General features: G+C 47.7%; 1 protein-coding gene across 5 annotated transcripts in view; it reads right to left on the bottom strand.

The window, feature by feature from the left end:
- Positions 1-14,424, bottom strand: part of LOC127597655 (anoctamin-1-like) — an 84,241-nt gene that overhangs the window by 24,393 nt on the left and 45,424 nt on the right. For 4 of the 5 annotated variants that reach the window (XR_007961701.1, XM_052060838.1, XM_052060842.1 and 1 more), the window contains 4 exons: positions 14,284-14,418; positions 5,939-6,099; positions 3,872-3,954; positions 506-517 (listed from right to left, as the gene is read on the bottom strand). Coding sequence is in view for 4 of the 5 variants with exons in the window: in XM_052060838.1 (XP_051916798.1) it covers positions 506-517; positions 3,872-3,954; positions 5,939-6,099; positions 14,284-14,418 (391 nt within the window). In the remaining variant the exon portion in view is untranslated. The remainder of the gene's footprint in view (positions 1-505; positions 518-3,871; positions 3,955-5,938; positions 6,100-14,283; positions 14,419-14,424) is intronic. The other variant, XM_052060840.1, reaches the window with a different exon arrangement.

Below are 14,424 nucleotides of genomic sequence, written 5' to 3'. Positions count from 1 at the left end.
AAAGATGGGACATGGACTCTGCGGAAGAAGAAAGTCATGTTTCAATGATAAGTGAGACACTAAAGTATGCAGTTTAATCCTGGTGAACTTTCATAAACATCACTCAGAATGAGGTTTTGTAATTTTGTGTTTATCATAATTTAAACATGAAATGTTCAGTGCTGCTGTAGGAGGCATTTCAGAAATTAAACGTGTTATCAAAAGTTTTGTATTATACTTAACCTCAGAAAAGAACTGGAAAAAAAACTGAAAAAGAAAACTATGGCGTCTCATTGTCCCCTGTGAGAAGAGCAACACTCAACACTGCCCATCATTTCTTGTGTTTGTACTGCCAAAATCAGTCTCAAATTGCTCAATATTATCTCAATCTGAATCTATTTTATTAATAGATTCATTAAAGTGTTTGGAAATAATGAGAAAATAGTTTAGGAGTAGCAGAGAGACAGAATAGGAACATGTACAGAACCAAAAACAAAACGAAACAAAAAAGATACTTTATCCAAACCTTGAGTGCTTCCTGTGAAAAATAAACCAGGAGAGACAAAGGAGGGGGTGGAGGGGAAAGATCTATTGTTAGTAAAAGCAATTTGAATACCCTTAACTAAGGTAACATGACAAATGATAAATATAATAACTGTGCTTTATTAATTGGAAGTACATGATGTCATGCAAGCCAAGTAAGCAGTTCATTCACACGCATGATTAGCAGAGGTGCGCATTCTGTCAGAGTGACAGAAGATCCGTCTGTCCGCCACAGTTTCCGTGAGTATTTCATGTCGACCCATGTGGGCCCGGTCTGTCCCTTGCCCATTGAGACTGCATCGAAATGTGCACATCACACATGGGTGCTGCACAAGCCGTACATGCAGCCAAATAAAGAAGAAAAAAAAGACGCACGCACAGCGTGGTGATTGCTGAAATAAAAATAATAAGGGCTGTCATTGAGGTCATTGAGATCTGTGAGACTGAATTTGGAATTGGCTGCGTGTCAGGTGTGCAGCACCTGCTTGTGACGTAGTACCGGTAAGTCCACTGTCGATGCGGTTTGGCTGTTGCCGACGTCTTGGACGGACCTGACCGGCCTGAAATACTGACAGCAGCTCACTGACAGACTCACCAGACTGACGATGCCCACCTCTGCTGATTACAAAACAGAGGCAACTGGGAGGTTCAGTCTCTTGCTGGAGGACAGTCAAGGGCTGGAAAGGTTTTTTTTTCACAATGATGATGATTTTGATATATGTTGTCCGCTATTGTATCAATTAAGTGAGTTATTATTTCATTCACCCATCTTCATCCATCCTACCCAAGCTGACGTGATGATCTACGGGGCACACTGGTCATCATTGGATGACATAAATCGAAAAATAACAATGTACTCCATCCATGCATCCATTTTCCGAACCGCTTATCTTCACAAGAGTTGCAGGGGGTGCTGGAGCCTATCCCAGCCGTCTTTGTGCAGTAGGGGGGGGGGGACACCCTGAACCGGTTGCCAGCCAATCGCAGGGCACACAGAGACAAACAACCATGCATGCCCACACTCACACCTAGGGACAATTTAGAGTGTTCAATCAGCCCGTCATGCATGTTTTTGGAATGTGGGAGGAAACCCATGCAAACTCCACACAGGGAGGCCGGAGCTGGAATTGAACCCTGTACCTGTGCACTGTGCCCTTGGTATTTCTCGAGTTTCTCGTGTTCCTTCTTTCTGATGTTTCCATCATTTGGGACTGTTACATCCACGACAACGGCTTTCCTCTGCCCTTTATCTATGATCACGATATCTGGTTTGCTTCGCCATTACCATCTTGTAAGTCTGGATCTGGAAGTCTCACAGGATCTTCGCTCTGTCATTCTCCACCACCTTCGGAGGTGTTTCCCATTTTGACCTTGGGGTTTCCAGTCCATACTCCACACAGATGTTTCGGTAGACTATGCCAGCCACCTGGTTATGGCGTTCCATGTAGGCTTTCCCTGCCAGAATCTTATACCCTGCAGTTATGTGTTGGATCGTCTCAGGTGCCTCTTTGCACAACCTACCCCTTGGGTCTTGTCTGGTGTGGTATATCTGGGTCTCAATGGCTCTGGTGGTCAGGGCCTGCTCCCGAGCAGCCAGGATGAGTCCCTCTGTGCTGTCCTTCAGGCCAGCCCTCTCTAGCCACTGATAGGACTTCTTGAGCTTGGCCACTTCAGTTATGGTCCGGTGGTACATCCCGTGTAGGGGCTTGTCCTCCCATGATGGTCCCTCTTCCAGCGCCTCATCTTCTGTCGCCCATTGTCTGAGACATTCTCCGAGTACGTCATCCGTTGGAGCCTTCTCCTTGATGTATTCATGGAGCTTGGATGTTTCATCTTGGACAGTGGCTCTCACACTCACTAGTCCCTGGCCTCCTTCCTTTCGGCTTGCGTACAGTCTCAGGGTGCTGGATTTGGGATGGAACCCTCCATGCATGGTTAGGTTAGGAGCTTTCGGGTCTTAACGTCCGTGGTCTGAATCTCTTCCTTTGGCCACCTTATTATTCCTGCAGGGTATCTCATCACTGGCAGGGCATAGCTGTTTATTGCCCGGGTCTTATTCTTGCCATTGAGCTGGCTTCTTAGGACTTGCCTCACTCGCTGGAGGTATTTGGCCGTAGCCGCTTTCCTTGTTGCCAGTTCGAGGTTGCCATTGGCTTGTGGTATACCAAGGTACAAGCGAGATTCGAACCATCGTCTTCCGTATGCCAAACCGATGCCTTACCAACCGAGCTATCCATCCGCCTCGATATATGGGTGGCATGGTTAAAGACTGGTCAGCACATCCACCTCAGGTTGTGGGTGGCGCCCTGGACTTGCTATGTGAAGTTTGCATCTTATCTCTTTCTCCTTTCTACATACATTCTTGCTGCTGGAGGCTGTAAATTTCCCCAGTGTGGGACGAATAAAGGATATCTTCTCTTATCCCCCTGCCCGCGTGGATTTTCTCCAGGTTTCCTCCCACATTCCAAAACCATGCATGGTAGGTTAATGGAACACTCTAAATTGTCCGTACGTGTGAGTGTTGTTGGTTTATGCGTCGAGGGTGTACCTCACTTGCTGCCCGATGACAGCCGGGATAGGCTCCAGCACGGCCATGACCCTCGTGAGGATCACTGTCTTCGATGATGTATGGATGTAAGGATCTCTCTCTCTCTCTCTCTCTCTCTCTCTCTCTCTCTCTCTCTCTCTCTCTCTCTCTCTCTCTCTCTCTCTCTCTCTCTCTCTCTCTCTCTCTCTCTCTCTCTCTCTCTCTCTCTCTCTCTCTCTCTCTCTCTCTCTCTCTCTCTCTCTCTCTCTCTCTCTCTCTCTCTCTCTCTCTCTCTCTCTCTCTCTCTCTCTCTCTCTCTCTCTCTCTCTCTCTCTCTCTCTCTCTCTCTCTCTCTCTCTCTCTCTCTCTCTCTCTCTCTCTCTCTCTCTCTCTCTCTCTCTCTCTCTCTCTCTCTCTCTCTCTCTCTCTCTCTCTCTCTCTCTCTCTCTCTCTCTCTCTCTCTCTCTCTCTCTCTCTCTCTCTCTCTCTCTCTCTCTCTCCCCCAATGTGAAATACGGAAGGTAACCCACTCAGCATGGGGTGTGGGGAGGGCATTGGAAACTCCACACAAGTATGCCTGACTCGAAATTGGAGCCTGAAGTGTCTCGGCTGTCAGAGAAACATGCAAATCAGAACTCCACCATGCTGCCTGCATGTGATGGTGTTTCTTTTCAGCTCATTTGTTAGAAAAACAAAATCACAATTTTAAAAACGCTATGAACGCCCAGGTGTATAAGGGAAGGACTTTATGACTGACTAAGGAAAACCCGGGCCATTGTTAATTCGATTGCCCTTACAAATAGCCTGACATTCAAGTCTTACCTCCTCATCTTCAAACTCGGTAAGGTCCCATTCATAATTTAGCCTCATTTGTCTCCTCTTCCAATGCTCCATGAACATGGCGGCTTTCGTTTCGAGACAAAGTAGAGGACAATGAAGACAATCAAAAAAGCAAGTCATTCATGATGTTTTCTTTTTTCTTTTTTTTGTCGTGAAAAATGTACCTGTCTTGCTGAGACTAACAATGTACCTGTCTTGCTGAGACTAACAAGAAGTCTGACCCATATCATTTCTGGAGTATCCAGGTTTATTAAATAATCATATTCTCAAAAGATATGTACTAGTGCAGGTATAAAGCTTAATTAAACGGGATTGCTGTCACAAAATACGTTTCTGAATATTGCGGAAAGAAAATAGGTATTTGTATCAATTAAAAGGAAGATACACATACACGCGCGCACACACATACGCACTAAGGGTGTGGAAAATAATCGATATTAATCGATACATCGATGCGCACGTGCGCGATCCGAGTGCATCGGCTCATTCACTGGGTACGACGCGATTGACGGGTGAAATCGCGATTCATCACGATGCATTGATGGATATCGGTAAAATCCGATTCAATCGCCGTTTTATTCATGTTAAACGTCACCTATCTGCCCTTTCCTAGGCGCAATGAATGCACCATCATTGCTTTGCGTTTTGTGTTGAATACGGACGGTAGCCGTGCGTCACATACAGTCCAGTACACAACGAGCGAAACATTATGGAAGTTAGCGCACGCAGCAGCAAGGAAACTACTATATTTAATGCAGCCGCAACATTCAAATCTTATGTTTGGAAATACTACGGCTTCGAAAAGAAAGACGGAAAGCTTGATAAAACCTCCGTAATTTGCAAGGAATGTCGCACTAAGAAGCCATACAACGGCAGCACCACAAATATGCAGACCCACTTAAACCGATGGCACCAGATCACCGACAAGTTTCCCTCCCGCTTCCCCGCCCAGTTCCTCGTCGGACACCGGAGAAACTCTTGGTAAACCAGGTCAGGATCAGAAAAAAATTGCCTCTTATTTTGGGAGTCCCCTTGCAACTCACTGTGACCGCGCAATGGCTATAACTCAGGCCACTGCTTATTTCATATGCAAAGACCTCCAGCCTTAGCGTGGTGGACAACGAGGGTTTCAGACAGCTCGTGCACGTTTTGGAACCCAGGTATAAAATACCAGACAGGCCTGTGTTCACTTACATATTCCCGATGTGTACAACAAAGTGAGAAGTGAGATTACTGTGTCGCTGAACAGTGCGCAAAGAGTTGCACTTACAGTGGATGGGTGGACATCTTGCGCTATAGATTCATATACATATATATATTATTATTATATTTCATATAAGACACTCCGTGAGAATAGTCTGTTTGTGTTTACACTATAGCAACAGCTGTGAGTCTCAGGTGCCAAATTGTTTAAATTTTCTTTGCACAAAACCCATTTGTGAAAGGGCTTAAATAAGTTGTTTTACAAGTTCTACTCTTTATAAGGAATAAAGTGGTATCCTTTTTGTAATACCATACTGAATTCCATCTTTTTAAAAGCTTTTTTTCTTTGCTTATTTGCATCATGTTTAATTGCACAATATCGCAACAAATTGCATTGTATCGTATCGGATCGCATTGATTTGAACTTAATGTGTATCGAATCGTATCGCATCGTGACGACGGTGAAACGTATCGCATCGTATCGCCAGAAAATTCCATGTATCGTTTAAGTATCGCATCGCTGGCAGTGGATCGTGATGTGTATCGAATCGTCCTCAGTGCTGAGATTCACATCCCTAATACGCACATGCACACATCATTCCATTTTCCTAAATAGCCAATGTGATTTACTAAGGAGACTAACCAACACCACAACAATGTTTTTCAAGCAAAATTACTCTCAATGCTGTTTGAGATTGACATCAGTAATATATTCTGACGGCGTTGACAACAATGCATGCAAAAACCTCAAGTGAAAAGCTAACATACAAATATGTATACAAATTCCTACTAATATGTACCTGTGTGTGTGCGTGTGTGTTTGTGTGTGTGTGTGTGTACACCTACCCCAAAGAGCCATGAAAATAGAGAAGAATACGGTAGCTGGGTTGTCGAATAAGTGACTGGCTCTTGCAGTTCCACAAGCAGAACTCAGCTTCCAATAGCTGCACACTTTATCACACAAAGGACACATGGTGATATTGTTTTTTTGGTGGCAGATCTCCATGCTGGAAGACATTATTGAAATACAATGTTTAATACAAAGGTCTTAAAATTGACAAAACTGGAAGTAGTATACTGTTTCAAATGCACTCATCGGTTTGCGGGAATAGCTGTTCTGATTGTTTTGTTGTCCATGTTCTGTGGTATGTGTTATTCGTGTTATTTTATTTTAAATGTTCTGTAAAGCGGCGGCCCAGTAGTATAGTGGTTGGCACGTCGACCTCACAGTGCAGAGGTACCAGGTTCAATTCCAGCTCCGGCCTCCCTGTGTGGAGTTTGCATGGGTTTCCTCCCACATTCCAAAAACATGCATGGCAGGCTGTTTGAACACTCTAAATTGTCTCTAGGTGTGAGTGTGGGCATGCATGGTTGTTTGTCTCTGTGTGCCCTGCGATTGGATGGCAACCAATTGGGGGTGTCCCCCGCCTACTGCCCGAAGACAGCTGGGATAGGCTCTAGCATCCCCCACAACCCTCGTGAGGATAAAGCGGTTCGGAAGATAAATGAATGAATGTTCTGTAAAGCGCTTTGATACAGCTAGCTGCAGCTATTGTCAAAGCGCTATATCGGGGGGCACATTTTAATTACCAAAAAACATTTTTTAAGAGCAAGGGCTGGACAGAACTGTGGCCAGAGGCTGGAGTGCACACACAAAGATGAAACACAGTGGCCCAGGACAAAGGGTCGTGTGAGATGATTTTGGTATTTATTTCATCTCCTTGTTTCAACCAATTACTCTTAAAGTTTTGACTTGTCTTATTCCATTCCAATTAAAATTAATTTAAAGGTAACTGTTAGTTTACTCTTCCCATTATTTTTGCGGGTGAAATTTCACATTTCTTTTCTCAGAGCTGTCTTCTATCAAAAAAAGCACTTCCTCAATGCTGGAACATTATCGGGCCAAGCATGAGAATGAAGTTCCCGATACAACAAAAAAAAAAGAACATTGCTTTCTGAAGTAATCTTTTTCTAATTTAGTAAACAGTACCTATTTGGTGGAAATTAATAAAATAGACACGTCAAACATCTACAAAACAACTTGTGTTTTCAGCCTGCTGTGTCACACAAGTTCCAGTGCTGGCCAAGTGCCACAGGATGTTGCTAATGGTTTCAACAAGTGATCTCTTCGAAAGTAAAAATAATATTAACACCACTACAAGGCATGTGTGTTTTGTCTCGACACTGAAGACGAATGGCACTCACTATGTACCATAATATCCTGTGGATGATGAGAAGCAGAGGCCTCAAATGTTGAAAATCAAACATAGTGTACCTTCATGTGACACGAGCAAGCATGGCTGAGTGGTTAAGGACAGCCCTTTCTAATGTGGGGCGTTTGCTCTACAGCCACGAGGTCCTCAACTTAAATCTCGACTGTGGCACAGCTGTGTGGAGTTTGCATGTTACATGTTGTTCTGGCAGCGCAGCAGTGACTGCCGGCAAACTGGGTTTCACTTAACTGATACTGAAAATGTGGAAACTTTTTTATTCCGTGTAAAAACCTATGCATTTTTGTTACAATTTAACATTTGAATCACAGCAACACCAAAGACCTGAAATTAGCCACTCATGAAAACAACAGTTTTGCTGTGCAGCGTGTTATACCGGAGACAAATTCCTTGTGTGTTCTACATACTTGGCCAATAAAGATGATTCTGATTCTGATTCTGAACCCAGCCCACTTTGTGATGAATCAGTCAGTTGAGGCCGCATTGCTCGGTGTGCGGCATGTTTAAAATGCATGTGTGACAGTGTTAATTCACTCATATACTGTATCTCTGTACATGTACTGAAGAGGCTGCTGGTCTAAGTACGGCATAGTGCGGATGTCCAACACTCAGCCTCAGACTGTGCTCAACCACAAACTGTTGCGGTTTTGGAGCGTCTCTACAAGATGGTCAAGAACTTGGAGAAACTGGAATCCGTGCTCAAATATTGACTGAAATCAAGGATTTGGCTGATCGGCGCCGCTAAAGAGACATAAGCCAACTCAAGGCTGTCTTAAATTCATGGGCAGCCTGCTACCAAAACAACATCTGCTATCTCGACCTTCCCCTGATGAAAGTATGCACGGAAGCTAGTCCTCCACCATCACCCCCTCCTTCATACACTCCCTTGTATCACCGTCTTCATTGTTTCTGTCTTGTGACCTGTTGTAATTGTCATATACTTTTTTGCCTAACTCAAATTCTCCTCAAAATGAGGATAGTTCGAGCGTGGGTTTTTTTTTCTCCCCCTCTCCCTCCCTTGTGGTTTCTTTCTGACTTCCGGGTTGAGTGAACGCTGGCGCGTTTGGCTGCCGCTGCTCAACCCGTATTGTTTTGTTTTTTTATGTTATTGTCAAGTGTCCTTGGATGTCTTGAAAGGCGCTTATAAATATAATGTATTATTATTATTATTATTATATGCACATGGGATGTAGTTGCTTGATGTGGAGCCACTCAAAAGTGATGATGTCTTTATGATTACCTTAACTCTAATGTAAAGCCTCTCCTTTCTCAACAGCACTTAGAAACAGTTATCCATAACTTCGGTACATCACGGCTGTATTACTGTAATTATTATGTATTATGTAGTCAGCCAGTCCTCCCTCAAGCGCCTCCAGTGGGTCCAAAATGCTGCTGCTTGTCTCCTAACGGCTACTCGTAAGAGGGAGCACTTTAGAGTTCATTTTAAGATGCTTTTGTTTTCAAATTTTTAAATGGTCTCGTCCCCTATACCTGAGCACCCTCCCCGCCACGCACCTACCCATTAGGTCAGTTCTGCAGAGCAGGTGCTCCTACAAGTACTGAGAACCAGGCGGAGTCTCAGAGGGGATCAACATTTTTCATTGCTGGTCCTTCCCTTTGGAATGACTTTCTGTTAAATGTTAGTGTAGCATATGGCCGTTTACCATACTGCTACACGATGTTACGGCAGTGTCGCAAAGCATTGGTGGGTTGGGTGACAACTGAGACCTGTGACATCAGTGGAATAAAAGACCGTTGAAAAAGCAAGTCGTGTCCTCACGTTTTTCGGACACAACATTTTGGCGACGAAGATGGACTTTAACGCAGCTCCCCTCCCCTCGTTCCTTGCGCTCCCCGGTGAGCCACCAGTACGGCTAACGGCTATGCTAGTGCACAGCTTGGGCGTCGAGGGGCAGCGCATTTTCCGTACTCTCGGACCCGCACGGACTTATGCAGATTGTGTCTCTTTATTGGCTGGACATTTCGCTGCTTCGCAGAGTGTGATAGTCCGGCGCATTACCTTTCGCCAACGACGGCAACACAAGGGCGAGCCGGTACACCACTACATTGCCGATTTGCGGTGCTTAGCGGGCCTCTGCAAATTCGGCCGCTTGGAGGAGGAGATGATTCGGGACCAATTAGCGGAGCACACGATTGATCCCAAGCTCCGGGAGAAACTGTTACTGTCGCTGGACGACCTCCCGCTGTCGAAGGCTGTGGAAATGGCGTTCCAACTCGAGAATGCAGCACACTTAGCAGCGCGGCTCGCGAATCCAGACATACCCACCGCTTCACGCTCTCCTGCTCTGGCTCAGATTGTCGCTCCGACTGCTCAGCCCTCAGACTCCGCCTCCACCTAGGACGGTGCCGAGGTAAATGTGGCCGACGTCAAGGGGCCGCCACACGCAGACCTTGTGCCAACTGCGGCTCGGCCTCACACCCCACGCGTGCGCCATCTTGCAAGGCCACCGGACAAAGATGCCAGCGCTGCGGGAAGATGGACCACTTCTCCAGGATGTGCCGCTCTGCCCCCACACAGACAAACCCCTCATCCCGCTCACCTGACCGGTCGGGCCTGACCACCATTCACTCCGTGGGCTCCGGCGCCAAGCCATTCAAGTGGTGCACAGTGCAACTGGACGGCGTGAGCTTGCCACTTCTACTTGACACTGCGGCCTCCAGGTCTCTGTTGAACGTGTCCACAGTTAGACGCCTATTTCCCCGGCTCTCGATTAAGGCCAACGCCGAAGACTTGTTTGGCTATGGCCACGTTAAAATTGGCATGGTGGGCACCGCCACCTTCACCGTGCGCTATGGCTGTAAAACTCTCTCTGCTTTCACCTTCCAAGTCTCCCGTCATGGTGCCAACCTCTTGGGCTTCGACTTGTTTTGCGCACTCGGATTTTCCATCACGGACAACGTAGGCGCCGCAATTCTGACGGTGACTACATCCTGGCAGCACCGTTGGCCATCGCTCTTTACAGGTTTGGGCTGTCTCACTGCCTTCAACCATCAGCCACTCATTGATCCTACTGTGCCCCCCGTGATCCAGCCTCTTCGCCGACTGCCCCTCGCCCTGCGTGATGACATCTCGGCCGAGCTACAGAAACTCCTCGATGCTGGCATCATTGAGCGGATTGACGCGCCCCCTTGGATCTCCAACCTGGTGGCAGCAAAGAAAAAGACGGGTGGTCTGCGACCCTGCGTTGACCTCAGAATGGCTAACAAGGCAGTGATGCCTGACAAATACCCACTGCCCACAGCGGAGGAGTTGGCTACCAAGTTCTATGGGTCTACGGTGTTCACAAAACTGGACCTGCGCCAAGGCTATCTACAGGTTCCCCTGCACCCTGACAGTCGTAACCTTACAGCCTTTGTGACCGACATGGGAGTTTTCCGCTACACCCGCATGCCCTTCGGCCTCAGCTCTGCCCCCAGCTGTTTTCAAAAGATCATGGCCACCATCTTTGCAAGCATCCCGGGTGTGGTTGTTTACCTGGATGACGTTGTAGTACACCGTGCGACGTGCGACCTGCATGATGACCGCCTCTCCAAGGTGCTCGATGTGCTGGCGAGCCACAACCTCACCCTGAATGGGGAGAAGTGCATCTTTTCGGCATCGGCTATTGAGTTTGTGGGATTTCGCCTGACTGCTGATGGCCTGAGTCCACTACACTCCAACGTCGATGCAGTATTGCGCCTGCCAGAGCCCTCGTGCCCCGCAGAACTGTCCACCTTTCTGGGCATGACGGCTTTTTACTTGCGCTTCCTCCCCAACTACTCTGATACGACGGCGCCACTGTGTGCCCTCCTAAAGCAGGACGCCTTGAGGCCGTGGACGCCGGTATGCTCAGCAGCCGTTCGCCGGGTCAAGACACAGCTCACCTCCCCACAAGTACTCGCCCATTTTGACTTGGAAAGCCCAACGTTCGTGACCTGTGACGCATCCAACACTGCGGTTGGGGCTGTGCTGTCTCAGCTCCATCACGGGACGGAGCACCTGGTAGCCTTTGCGTCAAGGTCACTCACTTCTGCTGAGCAGAAGTACTCTGTTGGGGAGAGGGGGCTCTGGCTTGTGTTTGGGCATGTGAGAGGTGGCACATGTACCTGTATGGCCGACACTTTACACTCCGCACCGACCATAAGGCTCTCACAGCCTTATTAGCTACAACCGGGTCAGGGCACAAGCCGCTGCGGTTGTATAGGTGGACTGAGAGGTTACAAGCTTACAATTTCACCACCCAGTTCACACCAGGTAGGGACAACGTGGTGGCGGATTTGCTTTCCCGGGCCACGCCCAGTCCCGCACCGGACACAGACCATGACACCTTGGAACAAGGTTTGATCCTCCATCTCCACACACCCCTCCAAGCCGCCGTCTCACTGCAAGACCTTCAGGCAGCGTCCGCCGTAGACCCAACACTAACCAAGCTCCGGACCTTCATCCGTGAGGGCTGGCTCGCAAAGATCTCAGAGGAACTTGCACCTTTTCACCGGGTGAAGGGTGAGCTTTCTTGTTGGAACAATGTCTGTGTGGCTAGGGGGCTCTGCACTGTAGTTCCTGTCACCTTGAGGCCTCGCATCCTGACCATGGTTCACGAGGGTCATCTGGGTATCGTGAGGGTCAAGCAACGCTGCAGGGGCCTGGTCTGGTGGCCAGGTATTGACAACGATGTGGAGACCATGGTCAAGGACTGTTCAGCGTGCCTCACAAGTGGCAAGACTGGCCACCCCCCCCCCCCCCTCTGCAACCCGTGGCGTAGCCGGCCGGCCCATGGACTCATATCCAGGTCGACATTTGCGGTGAACTCCATGCCATGCCTCATCACCAGCGTTTCCTCCTAGTGGCATACGACCTCCACTCAAAATGGCCCGAGGTTCTGGCTGCTGGGTCTATCACAACCGAGGTCGTCACGGGCTTCCTATCCTCTCTTTTTGCACGATGGGGCGTGCCTGACATTATCACGACGGATAATGGGCCTCAGTTCATCTCAGCTGACTTCCCAGCTTTCACGGGAGCGAGGGGGATAAAGCATATCAGGACCGCCTTGTATCACCCCCAGGCCAACGGGGGCGTAGAGAGATTCAACCAAACCCTCAAGAATGGACTAAGAGCACACCTGGCGGATGGCCTTCCTTTCTCTTCCGCACTACAGGGCACTATGTTGCATTACAGAGCAACACCTCATGCCACGACTGGCACCTCCCCAGCTTCCCTTATGCTGGGACGCGAATTGCAGCTGCCCCTTGATCGCCTCCGTCCTCCAACAAGAGCCACTCCAGCATCAGCATTCTCTCCAGCCAGCAGGGTGGCCAATGAGCAGCAGCGGATGAGGCGGCGATTTGATGAGAAGCACCGGGCGAAGCAACCCGCACTTACGGTGTCAGATTGGGTGCGCATTCGCCGGCCCGGCCGTTCACACAAACTGGACTCATTCTGGACAGCGCCTGTCCAGATTACTGCTCAACTTGGACCAGCCACTTCCGTCTGGCCGACGGGTCACGTTGGCATGCCAGCCGCCTCAGGAGAGTGGCATCACCTACTCCTTTGAATGAAAGACCTGTAGCAGATCTGGACCTCTCCGACAGGGACTACGATTTTCCTACTGCTTGTCCTGGGACACCGGTGAGGCGCCTTCAAGAACATGGTGAACCAGCTGTGCCCGAGGGACCGGGGCCTCGTCCAGCTCGGGTCCGCCTCCGACCTCGTTATTTAGACGACTACGTGACTGAGTTCTAGCTAGTGCTTAGCCTGTTGCGTGGCAGAATACCCACAAGGCTAAGCGGGTAAACCGGCAGTCTACCCGGTTTGCTCAGCTCAGGAAGGGCTTTGTTCTGTCCCTTGTCTAGTTGTTTGTGATTTGAGAAGTTTTGCAGATTCCATCAAGGGAGGGGGTAAATGTAGCATATGGCCGTTTACCATACTGCTACACGATGTTACGGCAGTGTCGCAAAGCATTGGTGGGTTGGGTGACAACTGAGACCTGTGACATCAGTGGAATAAAAGACCGTTGAAAAAGCAAGTCGCGCCCTCACGTTTTTCGGACACAACAGTTAGGAACTTCTCTGTCCATTTTAAAAACTTGTTACACACATTTTCATTCTTTTGGCTTTCAACTCAGCATGAGACTTGGCAATGTTCCATGTGTTTTATGGTGTATTTGTGTTGGTATGGATTCATTGATAAATTGTTTGATTCATGAATGAATAATTAATATATTGGTTAATAATTAATGCTTTAAAAAAATCATGTATTGGTGCTATTAACTGTTTTCACTGTCTTTGTTATTGCATGACTGATTTCTACTCCATGTACAGCACTGTCTATCCAGAAATTGTTGTTTTAAAGACCTGCTGAACAAAGATCTAGTTGTGTTGCTTTGAGTTAACTCCCTGGACTGTTCTCTGATTTGTAATCTAAATTGCGGACAGGTATTTCGGCACCGCATAAACACTCCCACCATACACTGGTAGCAACACTTGCCTCACTTTCCAACCCTGTTCTGTGCCTTCCCATACTGTTCTACTTGCTGTCGAGTACGTTGCATCTTAACAGTGTGTGGCACTGCCTTTCCTACACAGAAAGGAGCCAACTCTGCTTGTGCGACGACAGCACAAAGGTACACACGGGATCATACATACAAACCTGATATCCGCCCACTGATGATGTGTAAACACCCTTGTCTACATAAACAACACAAATTAACACCCACTTAAAACCGAAATGATCGCAAAAGCAGACTGATTAGTCTTGCGTTGCAGGTAAAAGCAGTTCAGCAGGTGATTTAGAGGTGTCGACTTTTTATGCAATTACTGTATGGCATTTAATGCCTTTTAAGTATTCCCAGCGGTTGCATAATTGTTTTTTTTTGTAACTGTGTGTGTGTGTGTGGGGGCGGGGGGGGGTGTAGATGTTTGTGTGCATGTGAGTATATTTGGGTTTTGGGTAATGAGGTTTACCTTGGTACATTGTCATCGACTGTTGCACATCCATACAGAAAGACTATGACTCCCACCAGAGAAGCAGGTATCAGCATCTGGGTGTACAGTCCCAACCAAGCAAAGTACAGTCCAATCTTCTCTCCAAAGTATTTTCTTTCA

This window comes from Hippocampus zosterae, chromosome 3 (assembly GCF_025434085.1).
Source record: "Hippocampus zosterae strain Florida chromosome 3, ASM2543408v3, whole genome shotgun sequence".
Classification (NCBI taxonomy): domain Eukaryota; kingdom Metazoa; phylum Chordata; class Actinopteri; order Syngnathiformes; family Syngnathidae; genus Hippocampus; species Hippocampus zosterae.
The sequence above is the reverse complement of the archived record's forward strand: the minus strand, read 5'-3'. Positions and strand labels throughout refer to the sequence as shown.